The sequence below is a fragment of the Scyliorhinus canicula genome, chromosome 27 (assembly GCF_902713615.1).
Source record: "Scyliorhinus canicula chromosome 27, sScyCan1.1, whole genome shotgun sequence".
NCBI classification, from domain to species: Eukaryota; Metazoa; Chordata; class Chondrichthyes; order Carcharhiniformes; family Scyliorhinidae; genus Scyliorhinus; species Scyliorhinus canicula.
The window spans coordinates 6,296,172-6,316,528 of NC_052172.1; the positions used below are offsets into that span (position 1 = coordinate 6,296,172).

Below are 20,357 nucleotides of genomic sequence, written 5' to 3' on the forward strand. Positions count from 1 at the left end.
TTCAAGACTGTAACCACCCCCTGGAGGAAAATCATTTCCACACATCTCTTTTACTGCTTTTCGCCATTATTTCCAATCTGGGCCTTTTCGCCTTGATGGTCCCTTGAGTGCGGACTGTTTCCCACATGTTTCCCTGTCCTCACCCTTCAGGGCCATGACTACAAGGGTCGAATCCCTTCTGGGACTTCCTTTCCCAAAGAAAAACAGTCCGAACCGCTCCAGTCTATCCTCCCAGTTTCAGTTCTTTATGCCTGGAATCGTTCTTGTAAATGCCCACTCTATTGCTTCCAATGCTTTCACAAGCGTCCTGCGTTTCGTCGCCCAGTAATGGACAAATACTTCAGACGATGCCCAACATTTGCATGTTCCACATAACCTCCTTACTAATCACCTTTATTTCCTTTCTTTATTAATTCCTTTATTTATTAATGAAACAAATAGCATTGGATTGGATTTGTTTATTGTCACGTGTACTGAGGTAAAGTGAAAAGTATTTTTCTGCGAGCAGCTCAACAGATCATTAAGTACATGGGAAGAAATGGGAATAAAAGAAAATACATAATAGGGCAACACAAGGGATACAATAATTATGTAGTTTTATGTAATACTACATATGCATCGGCATCGGATGAAGCATACAGGGGTGGAGTGTTAATGAGGTCAGTCGATAAGAGGGTCATTTAGGAGTCTGGTAACAGCGGGGAAGAAGCTGTATTTGAGTCTGTTCGTGCGTATTCTCAGACTTCTGTATCTCCTGCCCGATGGAAGAAGTTGGAAGAGTGAGTATGTCAGGTTGGAGGGGTCTTTAATTATGCTGCCTGGTTTACCCAGGCAGGTTCGTGTGATGGACTGGGCGGTGTTGACGACTCTCTGACGTTTCTTGCGGTCCTGGGGCGAGCAGTTGCCAGACCTCAGTTTCCTGAGGAAGTATAGTCGCTGTTGTGCTTTCTTGGTGATAGCGTCGACGTGGGTGGACCAGGACAGATTTTTGGGATGTGCATCCCTAGGAATTTGAAACTGCTAACCATCTCCACCTCTGTTAACCAAATGCCAGTCTTTATTGGGAATTACGACTATGACATGCAATAAATGTGGGTTTTACAAGGTGAGAAAAGGCCAGTACTTGTGCACAGCTCTCCGTGCATTGTCAAGCCTTGCTATGTGGGCACTAGAAATGTTCACAGTGCTCGAAATGAGATTTCACCAAGGCGAATGGAGACCTAAACTCTGTTTTGCACTCCGACTGTATGCAGAGATTGGAACTGCACAAAACGTTGCAAGGATATTTTAACCAATGAAGTTAGACATAAAGCTGTGCAAGTCTATGTGTCCATCCAAGGTATATTAAGAGAGGACTGTACATGAGGAGATGCCCTTTTTCTGCAGGGTAAGATTCGGCGATTCTGATGACTGTCTGTGTGAGGTTATTATCGCGAATTGCTCCGAATGGTTTCAGACCAAAAGAACATAAAATATAAGAGCAGAATTAGGCCATTCGGTCCATCGAGCTGCTCCACCATTCGATCATGGCTGATATGTTCCTCATTCCCATTGTCCTGCCTTCTTCTAAATCACCGTTTATCCCCCTTTCATCAGGAAAAATCCTTATTAATCAAGCACACCAGATTCGTGCTTGAGGTGCTGTTACCTACAGGCTGCAGACAACGAACTGGATGTTTCAGTTGGACAGAATAGTTCGTTGCTAGAACATAAGAACATAGGAATTATCAGCTGGGGTGACAGATTGAGCCTCTATGGCCTGATCCACCGTTCAATAATATCATGGCTGATCACATCCTGGCCTTGACTCCAGCGTCTGCCGTTCTCCATAGCACTTCAATCAATTACTGATTAAAAATATGTCTAACACCTCTTTAACCTAATCAGTGCAACAGCATCCATCGCACTTTGGGGTAGCAACATCCATTGATTCAAAACCCTTTGGGAGAAGTAGTTTCTCCTCATCTCTGTTTTACAGTTGTTAATTCTTATTCCGAGAGTATGACCTCTCGTTCTAGAGTGCCCCATAAGAAGAAGCATCAGCTTCAAGTCTACTTTATCCAAATATTTAATCTTCAGATATATCTCAATATAATTTCCCCTCATCGGTCTAAACTCCTGACAGTACAGGACTAAACTGCTTTCCTAACACAAACGTCTGATCTCGGGAATCAAACCTAGTGAACCTTCTATGAACTGCCTCCAATGCCATTACATCTTTCCTCAAATAACGGCACGAACTTGGTTGAGCTTTTTGAATAGGTGACAAAGAAAATTGATGAGGGAAGGGCTGTGCACGTAAAGGACTTTATAACGGAGTTTGGCAAGGACCCACATGGCAGACTGGTACAAAAACTAAAATCACATAGGATTCGGGGTGGGCTGGCTAGATAGATACAGAACTGGATTGGTTATCGAAGATATGGAGTAGCGGTGGAATGGTGGTTTTCAGAATGGAGATATTTAGCTAGTGGTGCTCCACAGGGATCAGTCCTCTGACCTGTGTTGTTTGTAATATAGAAAATGATCTGGAAGAATATGTGGGTGGTCTGATTACTAAGTTTGCGGATGGCACGGAGATTGGCAGAGTTGCTGATAGTGCCGAGCATTGTCACAGGATACAATGGACAGATTGGAGACTTGGTCACCAAAATGGCAGACGGTTTCATCTGGAAAAATGTGAGGTGATGCATTTTGAAGGATAAAATCCAGGTATGAATTACACTGTAAATGGCAGAAACCTTAGGAACATTAATATACAGAGGGATCTGGGCGTTCAGATCCATAGTTCCCTGAACGTGGCAACAGAGATGGCCAAAGTCATTAAGAAGGCAGAGGACTTGCTTGCCTTCATCAGCCGGGACATTGAGTACAGGCGTTGGTAAATCATGTTGCAGCTATGTAAAACTTTGGTTCGGCCGCATTTGGAGTATTGCATATAATTCTGATCACCACATTATCAGAAAGACATGGATGCTTTGGAGAGAGTGCAAAGAAAGTTAACCAGGGTATTGTGTGATCTCGAGGGTGTTGGCTGTGAGGAGAATTTGAATAACCTAGGATTGTTTTCACTGGAAAGACGGAAGTTGAGGGGAGACCTGTCAGAGGTCTACAAAATTATGAGAGGCAGAGACCGTGTGGATAGTCAGAGGCTTTTTCCAAGGGTGGAAGTGTCAATTACACGGGGGCAAGGTTCAGGTGAGAGGGGGAATTTTAAGGGAGATATGCTGGGTCCGTTTTTCACGCAGACTGGTGGGCGCCTGGTACGCGCTGTCAGAGGAGGTGGTGGAAGCAGGCACATTAGCAACATTTAAGAGGCATCAGGATGGGTACATGAATAGGGAGGAAATAGAGAGATACGGAGAAAGTAAGGGCAGAAGATTTTTTCTTTACAGTTAAGGTATCATGATCGGCACAGGCTTGCAGGGCAAAGGGCCTGTTCCTGTGTTGTATTTTTCTTTGTTATTTTTTATTTTGTCTCAAAACTGCAGGTGCAGTCTGTCAATGCCTTTCACAGTTGCAACAACACGTCCTTACCTATATACTCTATTCATTTAGTTAGAAATGGCAGCATTCTATTCGCTTTCTTTATTATGTACTGCACATGCATGCTACATTTCAGTGACTCATGGACGAGTGCCCCAGATTCCTCTGCTCCAGAGCAACCCGAAACATTGTCCCATTTAGTTAATCATCTAACCTTTCCCTTTTCCAATCGAAACGGGTAGTTTTATCCCATGCGCAGCTGAAAGGAGTTACACATTGCGGCTTTGAACTCAACTCTCTCCATGTTGAGTCCGGACATTTAGTTTCCATCGTATCACAATAGCAAAACAGTTCTTCGAAAGTAACACACTGTGTTGCTATCAGCGGAGAGCGGAGATTGCAATATGTTACTGTGAAAATTTCTCTCCTGAACGCGTTGACAGGGGAGGTGGTGGAAGCAGATACATTAACGGCGTTCAAAAGGCATCTCGACAAATACACCGATCGGATGGGTATCGAGGGGCACGGCACCAGGAAGTGCTGAGGATTTCCCCCCCAGGATTGTATCATGACCGTAACAAGCCTAGAGGGCCGAAGGGCCTGATACAACGCTGGATTGTGCTTTGTTCTTTGAAAACAGTTCCGCACCGCATAGCTCATTGTGGGCAGGAGCCTTCCCGCCTTGACTCTGGGAACATGATTCATGAGAAAGTGTTCGGACAGTTATAATGTGTACTTGGGAAGATGAATGTGAAATGTGAATGTCGTCGTTGATTCATAATGGGGAAAAAAGGTGCTGTCATAATTTCCTACCAACACCTGAGAAAATATAACAATCGAATATAATTGGGAAATCTATAAAATTGCATCCGCGTGCAAATGCTATACCAATTGCACAACATTAGTTACACTTACAGCCCCAATTGTTCACGGGGCTAGTTTTTGTATTGGCACCGACGCAATCTTCAGCTCTGTGCTCACTGCTCGCACAGTAATACACCGCCGAATCGGCAACCTTCACTGTCAAGATCCGCAAGATGGACTTTTTCAACTCGGGCCTTAGAATATTAATCTTATTCTCAAAGTTTTTTTCGTAAGTAGCTGCAATTCCGTTAATAGAATAACCCATTAGACGGAGACCCTCGTCAGCGTCCTGCCGATACCAGAGCATAACGTTCTTGCTGCCGTCAGTCTGGAAACAGCTCAATTCTGCTGCCTCGCCTTGATTCGCCGCCATTAGTGACGGCCACTGCTGTATCACATCAGCCCGAGTTTTCCCTGCGGAAATGAGGGTAAAAATTTACAATGTTACAATCCTCATGTGTAATTGGAAAACAAGAAATGTTGATTCAAAGTTACACATATAATTGATAAGTCTAGTTATAGACGACGTGTAAACAAACGATATATAGGTGGACGGATCATAAATAGGGATACAGGTAACACGATCGATAAATAGACAGGCAGGCACATAATTGCGAGATGCAGGGAGCCATGAAACACAGCTAAATAGTCCACAATGCAGACAAGTGTGCTGTTAAATGTAGTTTTAGTAGCGTTACGAAAATGGAAATGTTTTCAATTCCTCATAATGTTCATTACTTCTATATGATGCTCCGTCCATGTTCATATTAACCCTAAACTGTGGGAAATAATAAAACATCGACTGCTGTAATATTTTTCAGTTCAACTCGATTGACGTTGAGTAATGAATGAAAAAACAGATAAGGTTTTAGCACTGGTGCCGTTCCAAATTATGGATACATACGTGGAAATGAAGACCAGAGGACAATAAGGAGACTAGCTAACTTCATCTTCCACTGGAGGATGAATCTGCTACAGGATCTGTTTCCGGAAGCAGATGATAAAACGGACTACCGGACGTGACATCAGAAGAATATGAATTTCGTTCTGACTCGTCAGTTCCTGTATCACAAAACAAGGAGACCTCCAGTTTGTAAGGTGTTTGAAAAAAAGGCACTGGATCACTTCGACAGACACGTCAGAGTTGGGCCGATGCCTGGATATTCGTGCCACGCAAAGAACGTGTCTCCTGCAAAAAAATAAGGCGGGCGGGTCATCGAATCAAAATCTTTAAATTTGTGGGAGGTTTTGAAGTTTGGCTCAGGAGCGAATGTTTCCTCCAGCCGCGAAGAGTCTATTTCGATTCGGGAAGTTCAAGTGGAAATGCAATACAAATGTTCAAGACCCTAACAATATTTAATGAGGACATGTTTCCCACATTATACAGTTGGCAAGCATTGACTCAGAGAAACATAACATTCCGACAGTGCAGAAACAGACCATTCGGCCCATCGAATCTGCACCAACCCTCTGAAAAGGCACCCTAGCTAGACCCAATCCTTCGCCCTGTTCCGTAATCTTATCTCGGGGCAATTCAGCGTGGCCAATCCACTTAATTTGCACATAATTTGGACTGTGGGAGGAAACCGGAACACCCTGTGGAAACCCACGTAGATACGGGGAGAAAGTGCAAACTCCAAACTGACAGCACCCGAGGTCGGATAGAACGCTGGTCCCTGGCAGTGTGAGGTTGCAATGCTAAGCACTGTGCCACCATGCCTCCCAGAGGGCACAGGTCTGAGATATTTGATAAAAAATAACCAGAGGCAATATCTGGACAGTATGAAAAAAGAGCATATTTTGTTTCCCTTCCGGAAATCACGATGGATGCAGATTCAATCGAGAATTTGGAAAAATAACCCGATTTGATGTTTGCAACGGGAAAAGATTGTCCACCCGCGGGACAGGTAAATTTGTCTAATTGGATAGCGATGTACCAGAGCAGGCCCAGACACCATTGGCTGGATTATCCTATCTACTGATGCACCCTTTTAGACATTGTTGTGATAATGTATTGATATAAGCTGGTCTGTGAATCTGTTGCATGTATATCCTGTCCACCAGAGGTGGCAGCCTATTAACCACATCACATAACTTTCTGAGTAAAACATAGAGTACATGTTTAAAAATATATAACTTCATTCAATTGTTGCATTCGCAGTCGATGTATTCTGCCTGCATTTAGCCATATGGATTCCAATAGCGTTCATACCAAGACATGCTTTTTATTCGTTCAAGCACAATTAAGAGTGGTTCCGGGGTCATATATAGACCAGGCCAACAGAGCACGATGTACTTCCTGTCCTTAAATTACATTAGTGAAGATAAGATGCGTTTTTACGACAATGAACAATAATTTCATCGTCACTTTTAGAATTTTAATTCCAGATGTTTATTGAATTCAAATTCCATCATTTGCCATGGCGCGATTGGAACTCGGATGCCAGGGCATGACACTGGTTCTCTGGATAACTCGTCCATGGATAACATACTACGTTATTTCCTCCAGTGAATGCCTCAGACTCACCAATTTCCAGTGGTGGAAGTCTGGTGCTTGGTGCGCCGTGTATCGTTCATCTCCTCTTCCCCAGGGTATGGGGGGGGGGGAGTATTGGCAGCAAGTCTTCCCAACGCTATGGAACCATGTCTACCACTATTGTACATAGTGGTGTCAGTGAGCTGTGGTGGGAGAAGGTAAGGAGGTAACAGCTCACTGCTCCCCTTTTGGCAGGCAATGTCCCGTCAAATTAGTGTCTAAAATTGCCCTTAGTGTTGGGTGGGGTTACTGGGTTATGGGGATAGTGTGGAGGTGTTGACCCTGGGTAGGGTGCTCTTTCCAAGAGCCGGAACACACTCGATGGGTCGAATGGCCTCCTTCTGCATTGTAAATTCTATGATAAATCCGATTTCCGGTTTCTCCGTCTGATACGGAGATATAAGAACATAAGAACATAAGAACATAAGAACTAGGAGCAGGAGTAGGCCAACTGGCCCCTCGAGCCTGCTCCGCCATTCAATTAGATCATGGCTGATCTTTTGTGGACTCAGCTCCACTTTCCGGCCCGAACACCATAACCCTTAATCCCTTTATTCTTCAAAAAACTATCTATCTTTACCTTAAAAACATGTAATGAAGGAGCCTCAACTGCTTCACTGGGCAAGGAATTCCATAGATTCACAACCCTTTGGGTGAAGAAGTTCCTCCTAAACTCAGTCCTAAATCTACTTCCCCTTATTTTGAGGCTATGCCCCCTAGTTCTGCTGTCACCCGCCAGTGGAAACAACCTGCCCGCATCTATCCTATCTATTCCCTTCATAATTTTAAATGTTTCTATAAGATCCCCCCTCATCCTTCTAAATTCCAACGAGTACAGTCCCAGTCTACTCAACCTCTCTTCATAATCCAACCCCTTCAGCTCTGGGATTAACCTAGTGAATCTCCTCTTCACACCCTCCAGCGCCAGTACGTCCTTTCTCAAGTAAGGAGACCAAAACTGAACACAATACTCCAGGTGTGGCCGCACTAACACCTTATACAATTGCAACATAACCTCCCTAGTCTTAAACTCCATCCCTCTAGCAATGAAGGACAAAATTCCATTTGCCTTCTTAATCACCTGTTGCACTTGTAAACCAACCTTCTGTGACTCATGCACTAGCACACCCAAGTCTCTCTGAACAGCGGCATGCTTTAATATTTTATCGTTTAAATAATAATCCCGTTTGCTGTTATTCCTACCAAAATGGATAACCTCACATTTGTCAACATTGTATTCCATCTGCCAGACCCGAGCCCATTCCCTTAACCTATCCAAATCCCTCTGCAGACTTCCAGTATCCTCTGCACTTTTCGCTTTACCACTCATCTTAGTGTCATCTGCAAACTTGGACACATTGCCCTTGGTCCCCAACTCCAAATCATCAATGTAAATTGTGAACAATTGTGGGGCCAACACGGATCCCTGAGGGACACCACTAGCTACTGATTGCCAACCAGAGAAACACCCATTTATCCCAACTCTTTGCTTTCTATTAATTAACCAATCCTCTATCCATGCTACTACTTTACCCTTAATGCCATGCATCTTTATCTTATGCAGCAACCTTTTGTGTGGCACCTTGTCAAAGGCTTTCTGGAAATCCAGATATACCACATCCATCGGCTCCCCGTTATCTACTGCAATGGTAATGTCAAAGACCAGGTTTGGATCACAGGATTTCAAAGACCAGGTTTGGATCACTCCACGCCATTGGTTCTGGGATGATCTTTGGGTACACTGCATGTCACATTCACTGACTATGAGAGAACCCCGGTATTAAGCGTGTGTAATTCAATAACTGTTTTTTGATTCTTCTGCAATAGACACGCGTATTAATGGAAAATATTTGTTTGACAAAGACCTAATAGATACAGGAGGGGGAGGGATTGAAAGAGGGTGTGAACAATAGTTACATGGATTGGGAGAAGGATTATAATTATCATTATTATTGTCAAATGTAGGTTTACATTTACACAGCAATGAAGTTACTGTGAAAATCCCCTAGTCACCACATTAAAATCTCCTAGTCGCCATACTCCACCGCCTGTTCGGGTACACAGCGGGAGAACTCAGAATATCCAATTCACCTAACAAGCACGTCATTCGGTATTGATGTGGAATAAGGAAATGAAAGGGAAACGCAATGGTGAGTAAGGTGGAATGGGAGGGAATTGAGTAGAAGGGAATGGAACATCAGACAGATTGGGAAATAAATAGGGGGAGGGAGAAGCGAAAGTACAAGGTCTCGTTTATGTCTATATGTGTTTATCAATCTCTCTTTCTCGACATAGATCTATCTCTTTCAATCTAGCTATCTATCCATCTACTTATTTGTCAATTTTGTTGTTATTGATGCGTCCAACTATCATAGATCTCTTATCTACCAATATATCTAGTTACCTAGACAACTTAAATGATCACGCTCCAATATTTAAATACTTAAGATTAATCCGGACTTTTAATTTTACTAACGTTAATACATCATCTTGCTCTCTTTCACTTCACGTTGCGGTGATGTATTGTTTATTATAAAATTTCTGCATCACTTCTGTGATACGGTAGCACAGTGGTTAGCACTGTTGCTTCACAGCCAGGGTCCCAGGCTGGATCCCGAAAGACGTGCTGTTAGGTGAATTGGACATTTTGAATTCTCCCTCAGTGTGCCCGAACAGGCGCCGGAGGTGGTTTTCAGAGCGACGTCATTGCAGCGTTAATGTAAGCCTACTTGTGACAATCATAACGATTATTATAATGATATCCTATCCGTTAGGTTACAATATATTTTACAAACAAACTATGAGGTGGGATGCATTAGTTAATTATCCAACTGTAGGAACTTGTGGGGCTATACGACGTGGCATTGAAAAAAACTCCCGATATGTCATTCAATATTTTCCAGCGTCACAGGCCCATTGGGGTTATCTTTCTCATTCGACGAGAGCTGTGCTGCTAATCATAAATGATAAAATGATTCAACTCAGGAGAAGGCCATTCGCCTTCATACTGCCTGATTTTCCTTTATGGAAGAGCTATCTGATTAATTAATATTCTCCCAACCCGTCCCAAATAACAGAACAAACATTCCATTACATTTATTTCTGCAAATCATTTTCAAAAGTTACCCTTGAATGTGGTTCCACTGCCCTTACAAGCAGTGCCATCCCACATTGTACATAGCGCTGTGGAGAAAGCTTCTTTTAATCTGCTAATCTCTCACTAATATACTGGCCAGATAATACTAGGAGGAAAATGGCATTGAAACAGAACAACCATGACTCGTTGAATGATAAGTGGGCTCGAGAGACCGAGTTGCCTCCTCTATCGCTTTTATTCTAATGTTCGTAATCTGTTTATTTTAATTTGCCTTAAGCCAACGATTCCTCCTCAATGCCGAGCAGATACTAATGGCTGAATTATTGTTTCATTATTTACGTTATTAAAATTCTTCAAGGTTTTCAAAATCTCTTTCATATTTCACCGTACTTTCGATGGTCTGAGAGGAGCAAACTGGAGATAGTTCATCCTAGAACTTGTCAAGGATCATACACAGTGTAAAATGGCGACCTTTCTCCAGAAACCATTCTCACTGCACACCTGGCTCCTGGCAGCCGATCATACATTTGTTGAGAATCGTTGACTCAATTCTCTATCAAACTCTCTCTGCCTTGTGCACAATTTTGAAAGCAGCTGGTAGTACAGCAAAGTGTAAGGTTAACCGTATCCAGCTCAGTTCTCAGATGGGAAAGTAATCTTCCTCGACTTGAAACAGGAATGCACATCAACGTGGCTTAAACAAACACACCATACACCAATGAACGCTTTCACGTTCATTTCAATGGCAGCTCGAATGCTTACTCCCTCTTATCTTTAACTAGCTCTCCCCCTCCCCCCCCACCCGATAACATCTCGCATGCTATTCGGCACAATCGACTTCTCGTCGTAGTGGATTACACATTCTGACGACTCGTTGACTTGAGATTGCACTTTTCCAATCCTCTCGCATCACCACCGATTTGAAGGGTGATTGAAAAATTGTGGCCAGTGCCTCAGATATTTCGATTTTCACTTCCCTCTGTTTCCTTGGAAGCATCTCATCCAGTCTCGTGCCCTGTGAACCTTTAGTGCAGGCAGCCGATCAAATAGCCCCTGCAGCTCAATTTTAAATACTGTATTGTATTAACTACATCCTCTTTCTTTGTGGCCTATACAGCATGGTTCTCCTTAGAAAAGACAGATGGGAAGTATTAATTCCATACCGGAACCAAGACCTTGCAACATGTGCAAATCCAATTGTCGGTTCCAAATTGGCCCACCTTCCCCTTTTACAGCATTTTACTGAATACATGCCCGTAGAACACTTTTTTACGTCAGCTGCCAGTGTCTTTTCAAGCTACTGCTTTGTTTTTCTTATTTGTTTTATCAGTGGACCTCTGAAGGTTCAATGGGTTGGCATTGTGGTCAACACTGTTGACTCAGTGTTCTAGGATACCGGGTTCGATTCAGGCCGCGGGTGATTGTGTGGAGTTTTCACTTTCTCCCCATGTCTTCGTGCGTTTCTTCCGGGTGCTCTGGTTTCCTCCCACAGTCCAAAGATTTGCAGGTTAGGTGAATTGGATACGCTAAATTGCTCAAACGTTAGATGGTGTTGCGGGGATAGGAGGTGGGGATTGGGCCGAGGAAGGGTACTTTATCGGAGCAAGGGCCGGTGCATACTCGGGCGCTTTGGTATGTATGTACTTTATCCATTTGAAGGAGTGCGACTTGACCGTGCGCAGTCAATATTTTCTTCAATGCCCGCCATTGTTTCGCTATTATTTTTCCTGCTACCCTTTTGGTACACGCCGTTCTTACCTCACTGAAGTTGGCTTTCATCCAGGTCATTGTCCTTTTCCATCGACACCCTGAAACGCCTGATACCCCAAACGATTCCCCACTGACACTTGATATTGCGTTGAAATTTACAGAATTGACAAACTGTCAAGGTAATTCGGCCAGACAGTTCAGTGCCAGCCTTGATCCCCCACTTTCGCCGCCTCCCGCCCGACTTCACCTGATGCCCTCAACATGTCAAATAATGAAGGCATCTCTGCTTTAAACTACTTCTCGATCACATTGGACTCTACCCTACATTGTTGACATCACACTCTGCTGCGGGCGGAGTCGTACCCTAGTTTACCCCAGGAGATGCGTTTGGAATACGCCTAGAGGTCTCTCGGCCAAAACTCCAGGGAAATTGTCCGAGAAATTACTACTTCCGATAGGCAATTACTCAGCACTTGATGCTATCCGATGCTACTATTTAAACAGTAGAACTCCAACATTTCCAGCTTTCTAGCGTAATTGTTAGTCAGGAAAAGTAAGAAGTATTGAAACTATTATGACCCTCTGGGTAGATATACCACAACCCCATCCCCCCTGTCCCCGGGACCTCCTGGCTACCTCCAAATCGCCTGCTACCTCTTTCCACACCCCGGCGACGACCTTCGATTGCCTTTCACTGATCACGTGATTAGACCCCAGTCTTTTCGTGATCGCCCTGCGCCAAACCGTGGAATGCTGCGATACGTACCCTCCCCTCGCACCCAGCCGCGCCCCTGATCCAGAGCACCCATCTGCTTAATGCACGTCCGTTCTCAATTTACGACAGCAAGTGCCGGAAAATTGCACCATGGTCAGTAACACGGAGCACAGTGAATGCCGACGGTGATTGACTCTCCTTGGAAATTTGGGGCCGCAGTTATCCAATCATTTGTATGGATTCCAGTGAGACATCGGACTGTCGGTTTGAGCACATTTCTTTTGGCTACTCGTATTCCGCGCTTTTCACGAGAAAATAGCGTTAGAAGCTATCATGGTCTCCAATGAACCCACGCAATGAGATAGAAGTCTGTTTTACTCGTGTCACCTGACTGTAACACGGTTGCGTCCATTATTGACTGTGAATTATCAATTTTCCAAATGTTTTAGGAATACTGGTATGAAGGAAGGAAAGTCCCAAATAAACAGCGATCCGAAATATGCTGGAGATGCTCACCAGATCAGACATCACCCGGGCAGCGAGAATCAGAGTTAACGGTTCGAGTTCAATATGAGTCATCCTCAGCACCCTCAGTTTATTTCAGATTTGCAGTTATGTAGTATTTGCTTCCTGGGGAAAAAATACAACACTGAGGCAATCTCGATCCCCTGAGACAATCGGGGATCGAGACCCGGCGGGAATCGGAGATTTTAGGTTAATTCCGGGCCGGGATAATTGGCTTCCGTTCGTAGATTTCAGATCGACGGATCTGGAATGTTCGTGCCGCCATTGGCAGCTCGCACGTCACACCTTTCACTGATCTCATCAACAGCAGGCTCTGCATTTTGTTTTTCTCTCTTCCTCTACAAGACTCGATCCTTTATTTCTCTGAGGGATGGAATTGAATCTCCTGCTTTTTGTTTTTACATTTTTCATACGCCGTAAGCTAACTTCAAATAATTGTCTGTATTGAGTTCCGTTATAAAATCTAACTAATGGTTTAGATGTAACATAATTCATTGGGATTGTAATTAATAATAATAATTATTAGTGTCATAAGTAGGCTTACATTAACACTGCAATTAAGTTACTGCCTAAAAAGATGGAGGGCGATGAATTGTTCAATTCCGATATTCACGTCTAACATTTCTCACAAAAACGCGATAAAAATATAATTATATTTACCGGGGCAATCGGCGATTGAGAATTATTGGCTAATTCTTTCAAAAGATTTTCACAAACACATTGGGGCGAATGGCCTGATTTATATGTGTTGTAAATCTTGACTTCTTATTCATTAGAATATGTGCTGTGATATACCGGAGCTCTAGTTATCCCGCCTTTTCCCTGATGTCGCTTCCTTAACTGACTCCTGTATCTATTTTCCCATTTCAGATTATTGTCGATGTGTTTCAGTGTCTCAGATTCCCCGAGAATTAACAGCGCGGCGAGGGGACAACACAACACTGACCTGTCAACAGGAGGACACCGACTACATCACAATGCTCTGGTACCGCCAGCACCCGGGACGCGGCCTCCAGCTTGTGGTGACGGACGTGTATGGGAATAACCCGACTTTCGAGAAAGGATTGGAGGCGGGATTTCAAGTGGTGAGACCCAGCCGCAAAAAGTGCATTTTGAAAACAGTGGCCGTGGACTCCGACAATACAGCGATCTATTACTGCGCTGCAAGTGATGGAGCACAGTGCTTCACTACGTATGTACCGTGACAAGAACCAATTAACGTCATTTCTGTAGCTAACTTGTTCTGTTCGTCCTTTCTCGTCTCCGAGTTCGGCTTTGTCTCTTGTTGTCTCTGTGTCAAATATCATTAACTTTCATGTTCCGACCTTCAGTAGATAATGAAATGATAATAAGTGAAAGACAGAGTGCGTGAGAGAGAGTGAGGGGGGTATACAAACGATATGTTAATGTTATAATAGAATCATAGAATCCCTACATCTGAGAATATGACTCAATAACTATTGATTCCGCCAGTTGTGAGGGCATCATTATGTTTTCCGAGCTTCAGGACTGCGTTGAAAAGGACCTTGTTGACGTATCATCGCTGGTGGTAATCTTTGCGTCTTCATATTTTTCATTGGCTTGCGTTTTTTTACTTTATTTTTCCTTGCACGTTTTTGTAAATGCCACTAATAGGCCTTCTGTTTTATACGTAGTGTTTCTGAGTCTATTAACCCCTCCTGATAGATATAATACTGACTCCTGATGTTGCCCTTGTGAGTTCTCGTCGACACCTTCTTCAGTTCACGATATCTAATATCCCATTTCTGCCCTAACCTGCCTGGTGTTCTCCTCAGGAAACATTAGCTCTGCAAACTGCGCTCCAATTCGGCGAAGCGCTCCCGGTTTCTATCTCTAAAAGGCGTTTTCTGCTGCTTGGGGGTTTTTGTTCCACTGCTCCATCTGTTTGAGTCACTGTGAATACTCCAGGCGCAGTAATACACGGCCGAGTGATTCACCCGCAGGCTGGTGGACTCCAGCTGGAACTCGTATTCACTGGGTCGAGCGGCGTTGAAACCGTGAATCGACCCATCTGGCTCCACGCGTTCTGGCATTGAAGAGTAAAACATCAACTGCAGCCCTTTCCCCGGATATTGTCTGTACCAATACATGTAGATAGTATTGCTGCCCCCCCTCACAGTGCATGTCAGCTCCAGTTTTGTTCCAGGGAATTTGGATACAGCTGCGGGGGTCTGGTGAATAGTCTGTAGGTTCACGCCTAGAAAAGAGACAGGGAGGAGGTCAGTAAACCTGGACACTTGGGAAACAATGGACGGGTGGAAGAATTTTTGAAATGATATGTTATTAAAGGTAATGATTGTTTCACTTACAGTCAAACAGCATTGTCAGACCCAGAAACAAATACATCATTTAAAGCTGTCTGTTGCTCAATACACGGTGGAGAACAGGATTGAGTAATGTTGGCTCCAAGGCACCCACTCTCGTCGAATCATTGCAAAGAACAAGAAGGCCATTAATAAATGACGCATCGTTGGTCACGCCCCTCCTCCAGTTGACCCAGTCGGATTCGAGTTGGTGCATCAATCTCGCTCCTGTTCTTTCTTTCGGTACCTCGCTCTGCTTCGCTCTGTCGAACACATTCTCCCTGTCTATCACGGTCTCCGGATACATTGATCGGAAGCGTACCACTCTCTCCACTTGTTCTATCTCTCACAGGCGCCCTCTCTGTCTGTCTTTGTGTGGGGGACCGTGTGTATGGTTGCGTGCCTCACAATGCCTCTCTCCTTGCTTCGCTTTCTCCACCTGGCTCTGTCTTTCTTCTGCCTTCCCCCCTTCCGCTCCGCGTGCCACCCCTTAACCTTTGTTTCATGTCATATCGATTTTCTTTCATTCAGACCACCACCACCGCTCCCCACTATTCACACAATGACAATTCTGCACCCTCCACCGCTGCCTCACAAGGAATATCTTTCTCACTCTATTACCCTCTACCTCTTAAAAAACCCGACATTGTGACATAAACGTGTGCTGACCGGAAATAGCCTCCAGTAAGATGGTGGACAGGAATGTTTGTGTGAAGTGGGAATATTGTTTGGGAAAAAAGTCCTTATGATGAAGCATGATCATTTAGTCCAGTAACAGGTAGATCTTTTATTTGAAATTCCCCTTAACAGGAAACGAGGGAGAACTGAAGCGTGGAAACGTGAGCGACAAAGCTGCTCCTTTCAAATGATCAAAGAAATTACATCAGGAACACGGGATAGTGAGGAATATTTGGACACATGCAAACAATCAGAAATGAACCTCGTAATTTATATCACTTTTCGGATTGTTTATTCTAATTAATCACACCTGGCTTCTTAATTACCAAAAGATATGAGATATGGGCTGGGCTCCGTGTGTCACAACGTAGGTCTTGCCGGGCTCGGTGTCAGACTGGAGATCGATTGCCTTCTCTTTTGCCAACTGATAAGTTCAACGAGGGAATGTGGCGTTTTCCTTTTACGACTAACATTTTTTCGGCTTCTGAGTGACCTGCTCCTGTAACAATTTCCAGGGGATTGTCTCGCTTCCCTCTGTTTCTTTGTCAGAGGTTGGAAGAGAAAGAGCGGCTTCTCCTGTTCCTGCCGCGCTTATTAAGCATGTTCAAGGCAGTTGTGTGTTGCATGGTTCTAGGCCGCCGCGTAGCAGTGTAAAAATCCTGATATTATTTTCTGATAGTGACAACCTCTTAGTTTGTTGTCTCCCGAGTTACGTTTTCAAAGCACGATTTAACATTTGACGAAAAGAAGGTCGTTAGTCCCTTTCCCGGTGTTGTCTTTATAGGATATTTCACATTTATTCTACTCTGTCACTTCATATTGTCAGAAGCTCCCTGTAGATAAAAACCGAAGACCGCAGTATTTTGTCATTCATAGTCGTTTTCTGCCACATTTGAGTGATCTGTTGAACTATTCGTCTCTCCAAGACACCAGGCAGACTCCAGGCACAGCTACACTCGGCAGAGTGATGTGCCCAGAAGATGGAGGACTCCAGACGCAGCTCGGAGTCATCCGGCAACTCCGCCTGAGGCCGTTCACCGATCTCTCTGGATGTCTGTAACTGGAGTCCGGAGAGACAAACACAAACTGCAGGCCATCCCCAGGGTATTTTCTCTGCCAGCATGTACCAGCAATCTTAGCGGCATCGAAAATGTATTTCCGTTCCATTTCCTCCCCAGGAATGTGCATACTGTGGTGGGAATGTGGCGGATAATTTGCGTGTTAACATCCAATAAGAGATGCAGAGGGGAGGAGGTCAGTAAACTGCGACGTTCTGGTAAAGGAATAAAGAGTGTGTAAAGTGGCATTAGCAACGGCAATTTTTGTTTGAAACTCCATACGGATAAAGAGAATTATCAGACCCATTAATAGATCATTTTGTCCCAAAGTTTCCCGTTTAAAATGGGAAATCCAAGAAGAATAAAGAAAACTGAAGCACAGGAGCAGGCTCTTCGGCCCTACAAGCATGCTCCGACCATGCTGCCCGCCTCACCTAAAACATTCTACAGCCCCGGGTCCGTTTCCCTCTATTCCCATCCTATTCATGTATTTGTCAAGACACCCCTTAAACATCACTATCGTACCTCCGGCAGCGAGTTCCAGGCACCCACTACCCTCTGTGTGAAAAACGTTCCTCGCACATCTCCACTAAACTATGCCCCTCGCACCCTAAACCTATGTACACTTGTAATTGACTCTTCCATCATGGGAAAAAAGTGAAGTATATTCCTGAGAGGAAGAGGAATTGTAAAAGGGTGAATAGCGTCCCACGGCATATAAGGAAGTAAAGGAGGCCATGAAGGCAAAAGCTAGGGCACACCATACTGCAAAAGCTAGTGGTAAGCTGAAGGTTTCCGAGAACTTGAAAGTTCATCAAACGTCTACTAAGAATAAAACCAAAAGAGCTAACATGAACTATGAATGGAAAATAGCAGAAAACATGAACACTGATACCAAAATCTTCTATCAGTATTTGAAGAGGAAGTGAATAGCTAAACTAAATGTTGGCCCTGCGGAGGATGATACTGGTGCGGCAATAATGGGGAACACAGAGATGAAGGAGGTACTGAACCAATATTGTGCCTCTGTCTTCACGGAAGAAGATAATACAAAATATAAAAAACGGCAGTAAATGCAGATAACCTTGGTGCAATAATCATCACCAGGGAGATGGTATTGAATAAACTGATGGGATTAAGGACATATAAGTCTCAGGGCCCTGATGGTCGGCACCCTAGGGACGTGGTAGCGGATTTAGCGGGTGCATTGGATATGATATTTCAGAATTCCCTGGATTTTGGAAGATAATCGATGGATTGTGGATGTGGTACACCTAGACTTCCAAGAGGCGTTTGGTAAGGTGCCACGTAAAGATTTATCTAGAAGGTGAAATCGCAGGGGATTGTTTAGAGTAGTATGTACGACTGAAAATTGGCTGACTGACATAAAGCGGAGGGTCGGAATAACTAAATCCTGCTCTGGCTGGCGAACTGGAACTAGCGGGTGCCACAGGGGTCAGTCATCGGACATCCACCATTTACAATCTATATAAATGCTCTGCAAGCAGGAACAAAGTGTAACATAGCAAAATATGTGGATGATACGTAATTAGATGGGAAAGTAGGCACTGAAGATAAGATGATTTTACAGACCGTTGTAGGTAGGTGGGAGATTCGGCTAAAACGTGGAAGATGGAGTTTAATAGATACATAGAATCATAGAAGATAGGAGTAGGATGAGGCCTTTTGGCCCTTCCAGCCGACTCCGCCATTCATCACGAACAAGGCTGATAATCCAACTCAATAGCCTAATCCTGCTTTCTCCCATAGCCGTTGATCCCATTGTCCACAAGCGCTATATCTAGCCGCCTCTTGAATACATTCAATGTTTTACCATCATCTACTTCCTGTGGTAATGAATTCTAAAGGCTCTCCATTCTTTGTGTGAAGAAGTGTCTCCTTATCTCTGTCTGAAATGGTTTACCGTGAATCCTCAGGCTGTGACCCCTGGTTCTGGACACACCCATCATTGATAAAATCTTTCCTGCATCTACCTTGTCTAGTCCTGTTAGAATTTTAAAAGTTTCGATGAGATCCGCCCTCATTCTTCTGAAGTCCAGCGAGGAAAATCCCAACCAATTAATCTCTCCTCTTACGACAGTCCCACCATCACTGGAATCAGTTTGATAAAACTTTGCTGCACTCCCTGGAGAGCAAGAACGTTCTTCCTCAGAGAAGGAGACCAAAACTGCACTCAATACTCCCCGTATGGCCTCACCAAGACCCTGTACAATTGCAGCAACACTTCCCTGCTTCTATACTCGAAACCTCTTGCAATGAAGGTCAACATACCATTAGCCTTCTTTACCACCTGCTGCACCTGCATGCTTACCTTCAGCGAATGCAGATTCTCACAAAGACACCCAGGTCCCGCTGCACACTCCCCTCTCCCAATTTACAACCATTCAGGTAGTAATCTGCCTTCCTGTTTCTGCTTCCAATACGAATAACCTCACACTTATCCAAATTAAACTGCATCTGCCATTGGTTTGCCCATTCGCCCAACCTGGTCAGAGCTTGCTGTAGGATCATCGTCAGAATTCACCCTCCCACCTAATTTGGTATCATCTGCAAACGTTGAGATCTTAAATTTTATTCCCTCCTCTAAATCATTCATAGGTATTGTGAATAGCTGGAGTCACAGCACCAATCCCTACTGGTTACTGCCTGCCAATTTGAAAAGGACCCATTAATCCATACTCTTTGTTTCCTTCTGCCAATCAATTTTATATCCACCTTAATACATTTCCCCCAATCCCATGAGCTTTAATTTTGCACAATAATCTCTTATACGGGACTTTGTCAAACGCCTTATGAAAGTCCAAATACTTTGACTGCCATCGACTGGCTCCCCCTTGTCGACTGTACTGGTTACCTCTTCAAAGAAATGTAACAGATTTGTCAAGCATGGTTTTCCCTTCATAAATCCATGCTGACACTGACTGATCCTGCCACTGCTTTCTAAATGCTCCGCTATAAAGTTCTTGATAAGTGATTCAAGCATTTTCCCCACCACCGATGTTAGGCCTACTGGTCTATAATTCCCTGCTTTCTCTGTGCCACCCTTTTTGAATATCGAAGTGACGTGAGCTACCCTCCAATCTGCTGGGACAGTTCCTGAGTCTATAGAATATGAAAGATGACCACCAATGCATCCCCGATTTCCAGAGCCACCTCCTTAAGCACTCTGGAATGCAGATTCTCAGTTCCTGGGAATTTATCCGCCTTCAATCCCGTCAGTTTTCCCAGCATAATTTCTCTACTAATATTGATCTCTCTCAGTTCTTCCCTCTCACTAAACCTTTCATTCTGCAACATTTATGGCATCTGATTTGTGTCCTCATTTGTGAAGACAGAACCGAAG

General features: G+C 44.0%; 1 protein-coding gene and 1 gene segment (V, D, J or C); both read right to left on the minus strand.

The window, feature by feature from the left end:
* Window positions 1-14,255, minus strand: part of LOC119957690 (M1-specific T cell receptor beta chain-like) — a 104,958-nt gene extending 90,703 nt beyond the window's left edge. The window contains exons 1-2 of the mRNA XM_038785761.1: window positions 13,880-14,255; window positions 4,402-4,764 (exon numbers count right to left, since the gene is read on the minus strand). Coding sequence (XP_038641689.1) covers window positions 4,402-4,764; window positions 13,880-14,240 — 724 coding nt within the window. The 5' untranslated portion in view covers window positions 14,241-14,255. The remainder of the gene's footprint in view (window positions 1-4,401; window positions 4,765-13,879) is intronic.
* A 406-nt stretch (window positions 14,256-14,661) lies between these two features.
* On the minus strand, window positions 14,662-15,379 carry LOC119957894. The segment is given in 2 exon segments: window positions 14,662-15,151; window positions 15,264-15,379. Coding segments are annotated over 2 exon segments (456 nt in total).
* Window positions 15,380-20,357: the final 4,978 nt, after the last annotated feature.